General features: G+C 37.0%; 3 protein-coding genes and 2 long non-coding RNA genes across 11 annotated transcripts; 1 reads left to right on the forward strand and 4 right to left on the reverse strand.

Moving 5' to 3' along the window:
• The first annotated feature begins 33 nt into the window (after positions 1 to 33).
• On the forward strand, positions 34 to 9,926 carry LOC111497330 (putative receptor-like protein kinase At4g00960). Its single transcript, XM_023148104.1, has 13 exons — positions 34 to 170; positions 278 to 309; positions 562 to 641; positions 748 to 837; positions 5,630 to 5,860; positions 7,807 to 7,861; positions 7,969 to 8,002; positions 8,304 to 8,356; positions 8,442 to 8,572; positions 8,759 to 8,972; positions 9,067 to 9,298; positions 9,379 to 9,529; positions 9,617 to 9,926. The coding sequence occupies exons 1-13, from the start codon at positions 34 to 36 to the stop codon at positions 9,905 to 9,907; spliced, it is 1,731 nt and encodes a 576-aa protein (XP_023003872.1). The 3' UTR covers positions 9,908 to 9,926.
• LOC111472635 lies at positions 4,524 to 7,510 on the reverse strand. The gene is made up of 4 exons (XR_002715469.1): positions 7,327 to 7,510; positions 6,978 to 7,203; positions 6,717 to 6,803; positions 4,524 to 5,093 (listed from the first exon to the last, which is right to left on the reverse strand). It is a non-coding gene; the product is annotated as an uncharacterized LOC111472635 (long non-coding RNA).
• A 754-nt stretch (positions 9,927 to 10,680) lies between the features above and the next one.
• On the reverse strand, positions 10,681 to 13,285 carry LOC111472618. Of its 7 annotated transcripts, XR_002715460.1 has the most exons (9): positions 13,256 to 13,285; positions 12,893 to 13,173; positions 12,726 to 12,802; positions 12,549 to 12,613; positions 12,312 to 12,376; positions 12,012 to 12,098; positions 11,803 to 11,933; positions 11,542 to 11,620; positions 10,681 to 11,255 (listed from the first exon to the last, which is right to left on the reverse strand). It is a non-coding gene; the product is annotated as an uncharacterized LOC111472618 (long non-coding RNA). The 7 variants fall into 7 exon arrangements; XR_002715458.1 differs by lacking the exon at positions 13,256 to 13,285 and having other exon boundaries at positions 12,726 to 12,790; positions 12,893 to 13,248; XR_002715457.1 differs by lacking the exon at positions 13,256 to 13,285 and having other exon boundaries at positions 12,726 to 12,797; positions 12,893 to 13,248.
• Positions 13,286 to 13,698: 413 nt separating this feature from the next.
• Positions 13,699 to 15,906, reverse strand: LOC111472589 (RING-H2 finger protein ATL43). The gene has a single exon (XM_023118209.1). It carries the CDS (start codon positions 15,340 to 15,342, stop codon positions 14,131 to 14,133), a length of 1,212 nt encoding a protein of 403 aa, XP_022973977.1. The 5' UTR covers positions 15,343 to 15,906; the 3' UTR covers positions 13,699 to 14,130.
• A 22-nt stretch (positions 15,907 to 15,928) lies between these two features.
• Positions 15,929 to 17,801, reverse strand: LOC111472598 (ABC transporter I family member 17). Its single transcript, XM_023118221.1, has 4 exons — positions 17,558 to 17,801; positions 17,126 to 17,467; positions 16,595 to 16,782; positions 15,929 to 16,294 (listed from the first exon to the last, which is right to left on the reverse strand). Exons 1-4 carry the CDS (start codon positions 17,601 to 17,603, stop codon positions 16,040 to 16,042), a joined length of 831 nt encoding a protein of 276 aa, XP_022973989.1. The 5' UTR covers positions 17,604 to 17,801; the 3' UTR covers positions 15,929 to 16,039.
• Between the last annotated feature and the right edge of the window lie 232 nt (positions 17,802 to 18,033).

The following is an 18,033-nucleotide window of genomic DNA, read 5'->3' on the forward strand; positions in this document are numbered from 1 at the left end:
CTCTCCCTCTCTCTCTCTCTCTCTACATCCGCCATGGGAGACCAAGACGACCTCTGCAACATCAGGCTCGGCCTCAGCCTCGGCTCTGGATTTGGCGAATACGTCCCCAAAAAGATGCAGAAAATCAACCCTAAATCCTTCACTGACCTCTCCTTCACCCTGGTTCCGAAGCAAGAATTGCCCATTAATTCAACCACTACCAACAGCCTCGGCTCCGAACGTGAAAGAGAGAGAAAAAAGCTTCGGCTTTCTAAAGAACAAGCCACTTTGCTCGAAGAAAGCTTCAAACTTCACACCACTTTGAATCCTGTAAGCTCTTTTTTTTTCATACCCATTTCACCATTTTCTATAATTTTCATTTTTAAAAATACCCATTTCACCATTTTGCATAATTTTCATTTTTAAAAAATACCCATTTCACCATTTTGCATAATTTTCATTTTTAAAAAATACCCATTTCACCATTTTGCATAATTTTCATTTTTCTCAAATACCCATCTCGTTTTTCTGTCAAAAATTTGATTTTTATTTGATTTTTATTGTTTTTGCATGGATTTGTAGGCTCAGAAACAGGCACTTGCCCACCAATTAAACCTCAAAACACGACAAGTGGAAGTCTGGTTCCAAAACAGACGTGCAAGGTAATAATAATAATTATAATTATAATAAGAATAAAACATTAATTTCTTCAAAAATGAATAAATAACTCTGTTTGAATTAAAAAAAAAAAAAAAAAAAAAAAAACAGGACGAAATTGAAGCAAACGGAAGTGGACTGCGAGTTCTTGAAGAAATGCTGCGAGAGGCTGAACGAAGAGAATCGGAGGTTGAAGAAAGAGTTGCATGAATTAAGATCCATCAAACTCGGAGCTTCCCAGTTGTATATTCAGCTCCCCAAGGCGGCGACGCTCACAATTTGCCCCTCATGCGACAAGATCACCAGGACACCCGCCGCCAACGCCGCCGTCGAGCCCAACTCTCCGCCACTGTAATTTAATGTCATTTTTTTTAGTACAGGAAAAGGGATCAATAATTTAAGCTCAATAACATTACAGCCTTTTTAGATTATTATATGAATCATTTCTATTTTTTAAAAAAAAAATTAATTAATTAGAAGGAATTTAAATAGGAATTAATTAAGCATAATTCCTATAATTTTATAGGGTTTAAGACATAATAAAAAAAAATGAGTGGGGGTCTAATTTGTCTTTTCACCTCTACTTCTCATTAATTTTACAATGGTTGAATAATTCAACTTTTATAATTTACACAATTTGGACCATAATTTTTATTTTCTTGGTTTATATTTTTCATGGAAATTACCATTTTGGACCATAATTTCTCTTTTCTTGTGGTCTCAAATAATTTTGACAATGGGAACTTTAAAATCAAAGTTGGACTTTTGTTGAATATTACATAATAATAATAAATTAAATAAATTAAATAAATAAATTAATAAATTGTTTTGCATATAAATTGGGAATGATGGAGTTTCGTTTTGGGTTGGTAGAGTAAAAGGGTTTTGAATTTTAAGAACCTAATCTTTGACCAAATATCATGTCAACAAATTATGTGTTTATATTTCTTTGTAATCATCGCCAATCACCTCTTCTAAATATTATAAATATAATATTATCAAACAAAATCATATAAATATATATATATATATATATTACGTGAAATTTCACGTTGGTTGAAGAGGAGAACAAAACATTTCTTGTAAGAGGGTAGAAACTTCTACTTAGAAGACGCATTTTAAAACTTAGACAATATCTATTCATGGTGAGCGTGAGGTGTTAATGTCTTACCTCTCGACATTTTTTTTTAGTATCATTTTGTGGATGTGAAAAGATATCTCTTACGTGTCCAAGTTCCATTGGATAAGACAAGACAGATTTAATTTAAAAAGATTTTTCCATCAATCGCAGACTCTCTTTAGAAAATGAAATTTTGATTGTGACCTGATACAATAATGTGAGTGTTAAATATATTATTATTGTAATAATAATAATTATTATTATTTCTACTATTATTATTTTAATCTATAATTAAAACAAATACATTTACATCCATTATAATGTTTATTGTTAAGCTTACGTATTTAATTATAAAGATTAATTACGTAAATCAAATGTCCACGATTAACAAATTAGAAATCTAATCTTAAATTTTTTATTTTGTTCCATTACACCTCAAATTTTAAAAATTATTATAATTTCAACGCTCTAATAAAATTTTTCTCGAAAAAAATTATTTAATGGTCAATTTCGCTCAAACTTATTTGATTAAAATGAATGAGTTTATAATTTTTTTTTTTGTTAAAATTAATAGGGAAATAATTATAACAAATTAATTAAAACTTAACCTTTAAGATTAAAGCTATCTGATAATTAATTAATATAACATAAGTCAATTAGATGTATAAAATTATATACAAATAAACAAAATTATGTCACTCATTTATTTTTGTTGGAATTTTCAAAGAATTTATTGTGCAAATAATAGGAGGGCATAATATAAAAGTAACAAAGTCCAGGAAAAACAATAATAATAAGAAAATTATTTCATTAATCATAATTAATTAATTAATTAATTACCAAAAGAAAATGAATTATGATGAATATATTAAACAAATAATGAAATTTAATAATGGAAGTCACCAAATTAAATAAAATTAGGGTCTTTCTCTCTCTCTCTCTAAATATTTAATATTAGTTGATAAAAATATAGCACTCATCATTTGCATAATATATTTCTTGGGAGGTCCTTATTGACTCTGACTTTTCACAACTAATCCTCTCTTTTCACTATAATTACACCAAAATTGTTTGGGATGGAATTTAAATATGAAAAGTCTAAGAAGTCCGAGTTAATAGTCACGAAACGGCTGATCCAATAAAACGGATTAGCTCTATTTTTGTGCGATCTCTAAAGGAGTCAGCCAAAAGATCTAGAAAACTGATTCGTTGAAAGGTTGATCTAGACCTCATTTAGTTGGGCAATGAATCCCTTAATGGGTCATCTTAGTTTACTTGATCAAGCCCCTAGGATTTATCGAGCCTTCAACCAATCTTTTGAGAGTTGACCAAGAGACTTTTGATGAACTTCGAAGCAAACCAACCTTAAAAGTAAGAAAGGTCGAAGTGTATTGACACTCTTTTGAAAGGACGTAAATTTTTTAATTTTAATTCAATAAAAGTTAATTAAATGGGTTGTAGATTGAATTATTGTTAATAGGTAAAATATAAAGTTGTGGGAAGTATTTGGCTTACTCCATTTGTATAGAGATAATTAAAAAATAATAATAATAAAAGACTTTTTGGGTTTTAGGGACACTTTTTTCTTTCATTTTAAATGATTGCCTCCACACAAAAAATTAAATTGACTTTTCTTCATTTATTACCTTCAAACTTATTTTGAAATATTGTTAAAAAATAATAATAATAAATAAATAAAGCCTTTTCTTTTTTCATGCCCAAAATTTGATTCAATCAAAATACTTTTCTTCTATTTCTTTATTAAAAAAAATTAAAAATTAAGCGAAAAAATCAAAATTTATTGATGGACTAATGCCCTGAGACGACCTCTTTTGTGACCGTACAACTCTTGAAAGCTATCTACCTCGACGAACAGCCAGAGTATCTAAAAGATAAATGAAAAAGGTATAAGCAACTTACAAGTTTTCATGGGCTTTACAGATTAACGACACCAAAAGTATTAAATAAAATGATATAATTTAATTTAATTTAAACATTTTTTAATATTCTACCCATAGCCTTGTCTCTCAAGGCTGAGTAAAGCAACATTTAAAAAATAATAATAATAATAATAAGGTTATGAAGATTAGAGCAGCCCTACCTCATTTATTTCTCTAACTCAAAACCCTAACCCTCTAAACATGAGGGCTTATAGGAAATTAATCATTCTTGCAGCTCAGCTAAGTTTTATTAATTAATAATTGCCTTTCTGTGCAAAGTAATTAGAGTGTTACTAGTTTTGGGACAAGTTAATTGAGGAGGCATACTAACTAAGAGGTTTTTCAACCTCTCTAATCTCTGTAACTCTTCTTTCCTTTCTTCCACCATTTTTAATGGTGACAAAATTGTCAATATCGCCACCAAATATCCTGTCAATTCTTTGTACGAATGTGATGATCAATCCATATACTTTAAAGGTTTACAACGTTACAAAGAATGGGCAGGATATTGTAGCTATCCTTGGATTGGAGGAATTATTCGAAGAGGATTGCTTAACCGTAGTACGAGCATGAAAAAATGAGTTTTTCTTATCACAACTTTTTTTCGAAGCAAAAGTTGTGAGATCCCACATCGATTGGAGAGGGGAACGAGTGCTAGTGAGGACGCTAGATCTCTAAAGGAGTAGACTGTGAGATTTCACATCAGTTGGAGAGAGAACAAAACATTCTTTATAAAGGCGTGCAAACCTCTCTGTAACAAGCCCGAAAGAAAAAACCCAAAAAATATAATATCTATTAGTAGTAAGCTTCCTATAAGTACTTACTCTAAGGTGGTGTCACCTTTTAGAAAGTTGGAAGGAGTGGTGTTTGGCTTTCGTAGGAGAGGGATTGTTAGGCGTTACTCAGCCACTTATGATGGTTTATACTTGTGGGTAGCAAATTATGTGGTGGTGGAGGTGTCTCTGCATTCAAGTCTAGCCTGTTCTTAGTTGACATGCATCTAAAAGTGCCTGAGTTGGAGCCTCAATACGTTTCCATCGGTGATTGGACCGACCACGGCATAATGTTGGGGACTTCTCTTATGATGTCTTATGACACACAATTTCAAGTTTTATAAGCATTCAAAAGCCCTTACCAACAGAAAAACAACCCTCTTTAATTCAATGCCATAAAAAAGTTCTGAGATTTTCATCATTCAGGCCAGGCCAAACGGACGGCAACACTAACAAACAACTCACACTATGAATGCAAAGCCAAGCAAACATAAAAAAGATTGAAGTTTTTGTTCATTAACTCCATGAACGTCTCCCCCAAGCTTTCCCTATGCTATTTCTCTACCCTTTTCTCTGAATGTCAGCTTTTAATGGCACATGGCCCTTTGGAAGCACGAGGAGGTCCTGAACATACAAAGCTTCCTCCATAACTCACTGGTTATTGAGAGGAACTGATATTTTTTTGTTTGTTTTGGTTGTGGTCTATATATATATGAGAACAGAATGTTGTGTTTTGGGCTTTTGTTACAGTTCCCAATTACAAATCCTTGTCTTGTTTAAATTTATTTATGATATTTCATCCAATGGCCATTAATGAGGGTTGGTGAAGAGGTTTTTTTTTTGGATCAGAGAGCGATTTTGATGCATAAATAAGAGTCTTTTACTGTTTATGTTTCTTCCAATTGGTACCATTACTTAATGTTCTTCACACTCTATTACTAACTCCTTATCTTCTTCCCTTCTCTCTCTCTCGCTCTCTCTCACTTTGCCAATTCCTTTTGCCTTTTCTCTTCCTCTCTCCCTCCTTCACAGGTCACTTTTCAAGTGTAAATTCTTCATTCTGTAGTTTTTTCAAGTATATATATATTCTCATCCTCACCTTTCTCATGGTTTCTAAATCATAAAGTTCTTAACTAATTGGTGCAATGAGGCTAGCTCAGTCCAGCATTTTGGTGCTCTCGCTATCGGTTTTCGTCTGCATCGGCTCGGTCGTCGGAGCTCGGAAGATGTTGTTCTTGGCTCAAGACAGTACCAGAGACAACAACAGCTTGACGATTGCCATGGAGAATAGCAGAAGGTGCAAGTCAAAGAAGCTGTATTGTTGTGGGTGCTTCTTCTCAAGCTCTGAGAAGACGATCAATAATGCTACCAGTAGTTCTGAGGAGAAAAGGGTTGTTCCTACTGGCCCTAACCCACTTCACAATAAGTAGAAGAAACTGAGATCAGATTATTATTGTATGTCTTAAGCTTTGTTTTGCCTTTGAGTTTGTTCTAATTTCTTTTGTTGATATAGCCTAACTTTTATGTCAGTGAAATCAAAAGCTCTTCCAACTCAACCCCATTTGATGTTTTCTTGTCCCCATTTGTTTCAAAGCAAAAAGGCTCAAACTTTACAAGGAAAGAGTAAAGAGTTTAAACCCATTAGAGATGATATTATCACACACAACTGTAATCTCACTTGAATGGAATGGGTGAAAGCAACCCAACAAGATGCATGAAATTTGATTGAGGTTTCCAATTCAAGGTGATGGCAATAAGGTAAATAGAGAGATGGAAGCTTTAAGGAGAAAGAAAATATGAAGAGAGAGATAGGAAAATGAAATCCCACCAATATGATACGCATATCCCAGATTTGGGAAAGGGCATTGAATTGAAATGGGTCAGAAAGGCAAACGAAAAATTAGGAATTCTACTTGGTGAACAGAAAGGGAATTGAATATTGGGCTGTTCTTCGTTTTTTTTTTGTAGCAGCTGACAAACAACTATGGACAGTGTGCATTCAATTTTACAAACTACTTTCCAATAAAAACTTTCTTTTCCCATTTACTCTCTGTTTCTCTCTCTACATTTTAAGCTCTTTTTTTATTATTATATTATAAGTTCAGAAGTAGTTGAATTTTCAAGTTTAAAGTTGATCGATCTTGTGAACTTCAGAAAATATTTTAACGTTTGATCATCTAAATGCCACAAAACTAAAAGGCTATGAATCAGATAGACACAAGACTTCAAGAAAAATGAGTAATTTACCTTGATTTTTCTCTCGTCCTGTGATGGGTTTGAGCTTCTCCTACGCTGGCGCTGATTCAAAAAGCCCAATTTTCAACTCTCAAGATCCTAACAGGAAAAAAGACAAACAGGTAGTGAACAAGACAACTTTGGTTTTGGTGAACAGAACATGAAAGAGAAAGAGAAAGAGAAGAGAATGATTTGGTTGTGTGTTTTTTGGTAATTAATTGGGATTGACGTTCTAATAAAAAAAGTATGATTAAGAAAAGGAGTGTAACTCACGGTTCAATTCCTCTTTAACAATCTTGGATTTGACATTCATGTTGACTTTCTTTTTCCAAACATCAAAACGATTGGTCAAAGCCTTTGGAATTCTGTATTTTGACCCAATCTCGTCTGTGTTTTCAGTCAATGCATTGGCATTGACACTACCACCACCGCCAGGTCTCTGTCCCACCTCTGTTTTTCTTCTCTTTCTCTTACTTGAATTGAAGATATATTTTGACTCCTAACAAAAATGAAATAATAATATTCTCCAACAGATTTGAGTCTCCTCTATTCTTATAATATAAAACGAAATCTCTAGAACAAGCATAAAAACAAGAAAGAAAGGCAAATAACAAAGCCATACCGTGAACACATTTCTTGTTGTTTTCAATTAGCTGTTGTTGACAGCAAACACTGTGAGTGTCTGGATGGATATCACAACAAGGCTCTAACTAGCATAACAGTTAATGTACGACACCACAGACAAACTATAATAGCTCAAGTCCACCGCTAGCAGATATTGTCTTCTTTGGAGTTTCTCTTTCGAACTTCCCCTCAAGGTTTTTAAAACGCGTCTATTAAGGAGAGGTTTCCACACCCTTGTAAAGAATGATTCGTTCTCCTCCCCAATCAATGTGAGATCTCACACAAACGTCCCTATCCATTTTTACAACGATCAGCCAAAAAAAATTGTGAAAATGAAGTTTGGATATTTCTATCAGAGGGCCAACTGCCAGTAGGAACAAATGAGAATTTGTAAGATCCGAGGGAATTATACACACTTCACCACTTGTTTACCTCTTTCGTGAGAAACTATGCTGGTTTTGTGTCATCATCTGTTCAGCTGAAGCATTTTCAGCACACTTCAGAGATCAGCTTTGCTGCTTCAAACCCAAAAGGCAAAGACAATAAAACAGATAACACAAGAAAGCAAAGACAATAAAACAGAGAAAGGGAAACCTGAATTTAATATTTGGTTGCAAGCTTCTTCATTTACGTTTTGCAGGCCAACTGAGGGATGCCTCGCCGAATACTAGAAGGTAATTTACAAGCTCCACACTGATTCTGACAGTAGTTCATACCAGATATGGAACTGAACTTTAACTTTGGCCTTTGTTTTGCCAAGAAATTTAAAGTTGTAGGTGCTTTCCCTCTTTCTAGTAATTTCATAGTGATTCAATTTTCATATTGGAACCAACAAAATTTACATGCTGTTGTTCCAGGAACCTCTGAAGGTCAGATGAAGAGCTCTTCATCTCTGCTACATTCTCCAGTTTTCTTCTTTTTCCTGGGGATGCTAGTTGTGCTGGTGATCTTGCTGATTCTCATATTGATTTTTAGGAAATTTCTCACACCGAATAAATTGGTGAAGCTATTAACAGGAACAACTCAAGGTAACAGAGTTAATTGTTAGATCTGAAGAAACTAGTAATGTTTATAATACTGCAAAAAAGTAAGTGCTTTCACCTCACGTTGCAGCATCGGCAGATTTGTTAAGCGAAAATCTCCACTCAATAAGTTACTTTGACTTTCACACACTGAAAAAGGCAACAAAGAACTTTAATCCGGCAAATCTTCTAGGCCTGGGAGGATTTGGACCCGTCTATCTGGTATGAGTTTCATTCACTAGAATAATTGATGCATATGAATTCTTTCCTGTTACATTTGCACCATCATGTGAAAAGGGTCTATATTGGGTAAGTGCATAAAAAAGATCAACCTAACACTCCCTCTTGTTGAAGTATTTTATTCCGTAGAAACTTAGCTTAGGACTAAATGGGAACCTAGCCTTATAGGGAACGCTAGAAGATGGAAGATTGGTAGCAATTAAAAGACTTTCACTAAACAAATCCCAACAAGGAGAACCAGAGTTTCTATCAGAGGTCAGACTGATAACAAGCATCCAACACAAGAACCTGGTTCGCCTGCTTGGTTGTTGCTCAGATGGGCCTCAACGGCTACTCGTGTATGAATACATGGAGAACAAGAGTTTGGATCTCATAATATATGGTAGTACTAGTAGTCCTTCTATATCTGATGTGATCTTCCCTGCCCTTTACCTTACAATGCAATAACGTTGTATATCACAATTGGTACAAAACAGGGGTAAGCGATCAATTCCTCAACTGGAATACCAGATTGAAGATTATCAGAGGCATTGCCAAAGGGTTGCAGTATCTACATGAGGATTCCCATCTAAGAATTATTCACCGAGACATCAAAGCAAGCAACATTCTTCTTGATGACAGATTTCAGCCAAAGATAGGAGATTTTGGGTTGGCCAGATTCTTCCCAGATGACCAAGCTTACCTAAGCACTACATTTGCTGGAACTCTGTAAGCTTTTCGTCTAATTTCATTTACTGTGAGGCACATCTTACAAATTAAAGCTTTACACATGCCCTTCAATTGTTCAGAGGCTACACAGCACCAGAATATGCAATTAGGGGTGAACTGTCAGAAAAGGCAGATGTATACAGTTTTGGAGTTATTGTGCTTGAAATCATCAGTGGCAGAAAAAACACAAATCTTTCTCTACCAACAGAAATGCAGTATCTTCCAGAATATGTACGTATAAAATCCCACAACTATTATCCAGTATTTATCAATTTCTAAGGTATTCAGATATGACTATTTAACCATACTAATATACAGGCATGGAAACTATATGAGAGGTCTGCACTAATCGAGCTTGTGGATCCAAAGATGAAGGATGATGGATATGTGGAGAAGAATGTAGTACATGCAATTCAGGTTGCTTTGTTATGCCTTCAGCCTCATGGAAACCTGAGACCTGCAATGTCTGAGATTGTTGCCATGTTAACATACAAATTTGAAATCATTCAAACACCTTTGAAACCAGCCTTCTTGGAAAGAAGGCCTAAAAGGAACAGAGATCTCTCGTTGACTAATCATGCATATACCATTCCTTCTCCATTACAGTAAAGGCAACGCCAATGCCTACTTTGTCTACCTAGCCATTGCATTTTTTTAAACATTGGAAAAGAATTAAATTAATTATCATATAGTTTTAACGTGGTCTTCATTCTTTATGTCAACAGGACATTGGTGTCTCAATTTTCACGGAACAATTATAGTAAGTTAAATAGAGATTATTATCACCAAAAATATTAATGTAATTTCACTTTGTTTCTGCTAATCTGCATTGTTTACATGTCATCGAAGTATAGTAACAAAATGCTTACTACATCGACTTACATTCCATCTTGAGAAAGTGCATTATTCTAATTTCTTGTAGAAGATATAGATGTTTTCCGTACATATTCTTGATTGTGAATACTTTTTCTAGATTTCCAGGATGTTATCTCACAACATTGCAATGTTAATTCCAGCATCAACAAGACATTCACAACTATTATTTCTGTAAAAGTTAAAAAGGGTGTTATCTCACAACATCGTTAACTAATGTTGTATTTGTTGGTGAATTTTGGTGGCTAATGAAGCTTTAGATGAATGAAGACGCCAAGAAGAAAAAAACGGATTGATAATTTTTTTTTCATATCTTAACAACTTAAGCTTTTGAGTTTAAAGACAATTTGACATGATAATATTATAGTAGAAGTTCTAAACTCTAATTCTTGTAGTAATATCTCCCACCATCATTTATATTAGAACTAAATTAATACCTAAACCCACTCACCCGAAGAAATAACGGGCTATATTAACAAGTTCAAATCTACCCGAGGCTTAGCCTAATATGTCAAAGCTTTTGGGTATTCATTAAGAACTATAACTTCCATGAAACATTATCTTGTACATATTTCATCATGAATAAATACAAGCCAAAATCTCATATTATGCATTGCTACCTTCATGGTTTCCTCTTCCAAGATTGAGATCGCTTAGGACAAAAGAATATCTCCTTCTAAGAAACTCTTACCTTGTGGTTGTGACTGACATTGGTCATTGTTCCTCTTAAGGAACTTTGAGCTTTCACAAGTTGGAGAAATTTACTTCCAAATTAGATCAGCGTATTCTGAATGATCAACAAACGGAATTCTATTGTGCTGATAAAACTTGCATATTCTTTCATTTCTCAATTTCTCTTCTCTTGACGGCGGATCACTCTTATTCCACTTTAACAATGTGGAAATTAAGCCCATCTCCTTATTTCCTACAGAAGATGGATGAATCTTTTAAAATATGAACAACCATTTTTATGTATATTAAGAAAAAAAAATACAAATTTTTGTTCCTGGATTATTTTAGTTTCAGGCCCCATCCCACTGATCCACAGAAGCGAAAACACAGCCCCATCACCTACTCCTGAATCCTGAATGACAACATCATATTTTATTAAGCTTTCCATGCACTAACTTAAACCCAGGACTATCACTTAATATAACTTGACATCGTAGCACTACAAAAAAAATTTCCCTATCTCTTCAAACACTGCTCTGCTTATCGTAATTTCCAAGACGGTGAAAGGAAAAAGTTATTAAACTACTGCATGAGGCAAAAGAATATCTGTGTAAACGCGCCAATGCATTTTTTTAAATGTATATAAATGATTGCATTGGACGGCTATTACTGCATTTTTTTTTTTTCTTGAAACTTACCCTTGTCTGGAGAATCAGAAAGGTGGAACCCATAACAGACTGCCATATACATTACTGCCCGTGCTATATCTCCTCTAACCTGCCAGTGAAAACCATTGCAGATAAGAAAATCATGATATATAAGAAAAAATATAATTCTAGTAATCACTGCCTTCAATATTTAACCATTGCAATGTTTCTGACTTTGAATCCATAATCGTTTTTCCTGGGGAAGAAAGAATCTCAATTTCAAGATTGCCAAAAGTTTAACAAAACTCTTACGCGCTTAGGTGGTGCCCATTTTTCCTTGTCTGTTTCAGTATCATAAGCAGCTTCTTTGTAGGCTGGCTTCATACATTCTGGGGAGTTAACTTAGCATTCTCCAAAATATTTGTTTCCCCGTGAGGAATTCACTGCACAACCTTCAATTAGTTACTAATATCAAACTACTTTCATCAACTTGTCGCCAGAATGGAAAATTCTCAAGTTACCATTTGCATCTGCTGGATGGATATTCTGTAAATCGGTCAGGGATGGACCTCTTCTGAGCCCATAAGAGCGAGGCCACAAATGCTCCCCTGAATAACAAGATGGAAAGAAAAACGAAAAATAACACTTCATATATGAGTGCTGCTGTTAGTTTGTTTTGCTATACCACATACTGAATGTTCTATCTCTTACAATAAAGTATGTAATGGTCATACAAATCTTTTACTAAAATTCCCATGAAAGCTATTTAAACTGAAACCTTTAGAGCCTGAGGTCAAAAACTAGTTTGCTCAAGAACTTACTGTTCCAACCCTCAGGCTTCCCTGCTAGCGACTTTGACACAACCCTTTGCGAGTAAATCTTCACTCTGTGGTATAAACTGACAATAAATATTCTGGTAGAATTCATTAACTATGTAGAATAATAAGGTGCAATTAACTAACATGCCCGCGTCACCAAAATCGGAAAAAGTTGCATTCCCATGAAATAATTAGATTTGTATGAATGGAAATTACAAACCAAATAAAATTGAGCATTACATTTCTGATGAGGCTTCTGGTTTGTCCACATCAGCAGCATCAAGAATCTTGATGGCATCCCAGACCTGTTCATTACATCATCTTAGCCGAGCAATAGATGCGTAGTCGACGTATTAAACGAGCTAGAAGAAGCAGTCAAGCTATAGCTAAAAGTTCATAATAAAAACTATAAGGTACCTCTTTATAGGACAAGGAATGATGTGCAGCAATGATGGAATTTAGCTTACGTTTGAGAGGTTCACCTGTTAACTGTGCTACATTAGCATAATACTTGTTAACATCTTCACAAGGATATCTAACAGAAGGAGATGGATAATCGGGGGCTTGTGCACAGTGGTACTAACCAGTGAAAGAGGGCGGAGACGGAGCAGCGAACTCGTATAAACGGGAGCTTATTGAGGCTATGGACTGGCTTAGAATGAAATCCAATGCGAAGCTTCGTAGATTTGGTCCGTGGAACCAAAGGAAATTTCGATTTCGATATCGATTTCCACTGAAAGCGGCTGGGTGTAGAAGACGACTCCAGATTGCAGGGTCTCTGCTGAGTCTCGATTCCGGACACCAATTTTCTCAGGGAGAAGCTGTCGATCGTCATGGCGCGTAACATTTCTTACGCTTCCGAAATCTGAAACAGAGAAGTAACGATTAACGACTCTCAACCATTGGAACTTTTTTGTTTATTTTTTTTTTTTTTTTTTTTCTCTTACTCTCTAAAACGCCATTGGAGCCATTTCATTGTTCATAAAACAGGCTTAATCAAATTTTAAAATATATATATTCGCTCTTATTTCTTGTTCTCCATCCAACAAAACTGAATTTGAGAATTAAATTTAAATCGAAGGAATCTGTTCTTCTTATTCTTACGATCGAGTGGAATCATGTCAAATGGTCTCCTCCATTCGAGAAATTCAAGATCGAGTGGAGGCATGGAGCCAAACCCTCTTGTTGGAGAGCTTCCTTGATTTGAATTTTTATAGATTGATTATCGGGTGTGTGTCATCGTGTTAATGGATGAAAGGGTCGATCGACTCTAGGTCTAGACCCTAATAAAACCTAGAGAGGATTGTTCTTCACAATATGAACTTACTTTTTAATATGAAAAAAAGGCTATCATATCATATCACATAGAACATTAGAAGAGCACATCATGGAGCCAAACATGAAACGTGGGACAACATGGTATGTAAGAAAATAAAAATAAAAATTATAGGTTCGTTATTCCTACACTATTTTTCCCTACCCACAAAAAAGAAAAAATGTATTTTTAAAATTTTAACATATATAAAAAGAAAAAACTAAGAATCCCCTTCTCATCCCCGTTAATTCCATTGCCCTCCATGTCCCTTTCAAGATCCGCTTTTCCCTCTGCCCCTCCGCTGTTTTCCCTTTTTGGCCGCTCCTCTCTCCGCCGCCAGTACCCCCCGTCCGCCGGTACTTTTCGACGGTGATGGGTTGGTGGAGTGGAGAAAATTGGAATGGGTTGGTTACTCTGTTTTTTTACCTTTTTTTGGGGGGAGGGAGGGTTTGCTCTGTTCTAGAAGCTGGTTGGGTCCGTGATTTCTGAATCTGACACCGTTATTTATTACACGTCTGCCATCATCAACCCGGTCCCTTTTCCGGCATGCTTCCCCATGATCCCCATCCGTCGCTGTCTCTTTAATTCCGATGGTAATGAAGCTACCGAAAACCTGCGGCTGTCAGATATTATCATTTCTGACCGTAGATACAGCAAATCCGACGCATGTACATCGCTCCATCTCTGCTGCCCCTGTACCACCACCGGCGCCCTTGGCGACACTATGATCCGGTGCTCGAATCTGCTCTGATTCTGATTCTGATTAGTTTTCTCGTCCGGCAAAAGTAGCCCGTCCTTCCGGTGCCGATCGAAGCACCCGATGGCCACCGTTTCGCTTCTCTTGCTGTCGAGGGATCGTCTCAACAATGCCGGATCTCGGCGACTGGATTCACCGGTTCGCTTCTCACCCACCGATGAGTGTCTGCCGGAGACTCTCCCGGATCCAGCCTTGCCACTTTTTCTCCCCTGTTCTAAGTTCAATACTACATCCTTAGAGTTTGAATCCCGCGGCGGAGGCAGCGGAGGCGGCGCCGGCGCCGGGTTGTAGAGAAATATATTGACGTCTTCGATTAATAAGACGTCCTCCGGGTCGACTCGGTAGCGGCAGAGAGGGCAAGTGGAGTGGGCGTCAAGCCAAGTATCGACACACTCGACATGGAACGCGTGTTTGCATTTCGGAAGGAGTCTAAGAATCTCCGTTTGTTCGAATTTGTCGAGGCAAACGGCGCATTCGAGGCCTTCCTTTTGACCGCTCAACGACCCAAATCGAAAAATCGGCAGCGATTCAATTACCGCCTGGTCGATGCCGGAGTTCTTCCTCGTCGTGAAGCTCGGAGCGCCCATCACCGAATTGGGATATCTCGAGTACCCAACCACCACCGCATTCCCACGCTTGCAGTGCTTGGCGTAGAGAAGGAGAAGGAACGTGATAGAGAAAGTGGTAGTGAGAACGCCGACAACCACCGCCATGCTAGGCCGGAACGTAGAGTAGACGGGTTTGTCTTCCGGTGGAGGAGGAGAGGGCAACGGCGGCGGTGGGGGAGATGGAGAAGCATCAAAAACAGTTTCCTGTATGGCCTTGAAGCGATACAGAATTGGGTGAGGAAGCAAAAGGTGTAGAGAAGGATCGCCGGGGAGGGCGGCGGCGGCGGCGGCTGGAGAGACGACGGTGAAGAGGAAAATCAGAGAGAATAAGAAGGAATCGGGAAGGGTGCCCATGTCTGAATCAAACAGAGGAATGAGTTAGAAGGAGAAAGGGGTGGGGGGGAGCAAATAGGAATTTTCAATTTTAATTATTGCCTTTTGTTTTATGTTTAGACTAAAAAAATAATAATAATAGTTTTCTGGGGGAGAGGAAGAAAGATTCGGATTTGGGCATGGATGTGATTTTGGAGAGATCATGCAAAAACAAAGCAAACAAGCCAAACAAACCCAAAAAGCTGTCTACATTATTATTTTCTAATTAATTAATTAATATTAACTATTTCTCAAATATTTATAATTAATATTAATAATATATATATATAAAAAAAAAAAAAAAAAAAGTGAAGATCGAACAAACACGGTAGACAGAGCAGGGATGGTGACGTGGCAGAAGTAAATGTGGGTCCGGTGGGTAACTGGGCACGTGACTGATGTTGGGGGTCTGCGTGCAACAGAGCAGACCATTGGATCGGTCCCCCGTGGCCTGCGCCCCTGTTGGTTCAGTTTGCCGACTCCCCACTCTCAAGCCCACAAACTTAGCCTCTCACTCTGTCTTTTTCGTCCTACAATTTTCACTCTTTCCCTTCATCGTCCCAATGCCCAATCTCAAACTTCATGCATCTAATAGTTACCAGAGAAGTTCCATGTTCATTATATTATTCCACTTCTAGGAGAGTTTGCAAACATAGGACACACAGTATCAAGGGCTGTTTCAAGAGCTGAGTTCGAGAAACTTGAGGGCCATCGGGTGCTTGGCTTCCGAGAGCTTGTCGGGTGGGAGGATTTCAACGATCTCGCCATCTACTAGCAGGCAGACTACATCTGCAATTCGCTGGATTTGTTTGATGCTATGGGAAACCATTATTATTGTTAATCCCCATTTCGTCTTCAGCTTCATCAACACATCCTCGATGTTCTCAGTCGAGATCGGATCCAATGCACTCGTTGGCTCGTCTAGCAACAATACCTTCAGCAGAGTAGACATGCCTATGATCAACAATACTAACACACAGCAGAAGTTGGATTCATTGCTAAACTACACAGCCATAAACAACCAAACACAAATGCCATTCAAATTCCTTGATGAGGGGAAGGAGAGGATTCATCTCCATACCATCTCGATCCTGACCACATAATCTACTGCCCAACTATCTAAATTTCGTATCGAATTACCTATGACTCGTTCATGTTTTCTCAATATCACTAGCAAAATCTAAGAGAAGACATGTTGTTATGTGATTCGGTGAATGCAAGTAAGTGTATATACCTCAGGTGCATTCGCTAAGGTCCGAGCGAGCGCGACTCGTTGAGCCTGCCCAACGGATAGTTCAGAACCAATCTGGCTAAAGAACGAGGAGTCGAGGTCCGCTAGATTGAGTAACTTATGAACTTCATCATCACTAAGCCTTTTTCCCCTTAACTGTGGACCATATCTGATATTATCAGCAACAGTGCCTGAAGGACGGTATATAAAATGGATTAGCAAAGCATATTTGCTGCAGCCAAGTTTTTGACGGTAATAGTCTAAACGCATAGGCTTCTCAGAAAAGTAAAACCACTTTGAATTTGTTCTCATACGACCCAACATATGTTTGAAGAATTTAAAAAGTAATGCATCATTGTTCTTAAAAAACAAGTTATGATGATTTAGACTTCTTCAAAGAAAGTCAACTGCTCACAACTAATTTCAAACTAGTTTACTTTCGCCTGCAATTTTCTAGGAATTTCCCAAAATTTCCAATGGCACACATGAAACCCTAGACGTGAAGAAACAAGAGAAATCGAGAAATCGGCGCACCTTCAAATAGGGCAGGAATCTGGAAGAGCATCCCGACTTTCCGGCGAAGGCCGAGAACGTCGAGATCGACGATATCGTGGCCATCCAGAAACACCGTCTCCGCTGGCGGCTCCCACAGCCGATTGAGAGCCCGAAGCATTGTGGATTTGCCGCTGCCGCTCGGGCCAATAATTCCGACGATCTTCCCCCTAAGTATATCCACATTGATACCTCTCAGAATCGGATTCTCCTTTCCGTCCGAAAACTTCGTCAAATTACGTATCCGAATCTTCACATGATCATCCACTCCTCCGTTTTTGGTTTCCTCGTTCACCACTAGTAGGTGCTCTCGAAGCCGATCGCCTACAAATCCACACCAAATTTCCCATCACCGGCAAGATTCATGAAAAACAAAATTACTAGACGAAGTGAATCAAAAGTTGAAGAACTTACGGATACCGTCAGAGTCATCGGCCGGGTTAAGAGTATCTGAAATCATTCTGCTCGAATCAAATGAAGGATTTGAGGCGAAAATGAGGAAGGGTGAGTTGAAAATTGGAAAAGCTTGGTGTCGGTCAATAATGGCGTGGAATCAGAAGAAGATGGAACTGAATAAAGCCGATCCCAGTTGAAAATTGAAATGAATTGAGAGTGGCTTAGAACAAGGACGTGTGTTTTGTTTTGAAATTGTCTTATGGAATAATGTCATTCTTTTATAGACAAATAAGCATATTTTGATAATGATGGTCACTATGGATTTTAATTCCCTTTAATTGGTTAAATATAATTGTAGTTCATTTGTTTTATCCCCAATTATTTTTATTAAATTATTAAATTCGACATTTTTCTAGTTGGAGAAGAAAACGGAGCATTACTTCTAAAGATGTAGAAGCTCTCGCATTTTAAAATTGTGAGGCTAATACATATTT

This window comes from Cucurbita maxima, unplaced genomic scaffold (genome assembly GCF_002738345.1).
Source record: "Cucurbita maxima cultivar Rimu unplaced genomic scaffold, Cmax_1.0 Cma_Scf00002, whole genome shotgun sequence".
Lineage (NCBI taxonomy): Eukaryota > Viridiplantae > Streptophyta > Magnoliopsida > Cucurbitales > Cucurbitaceae > Cucurbita > Cucurbita maxima.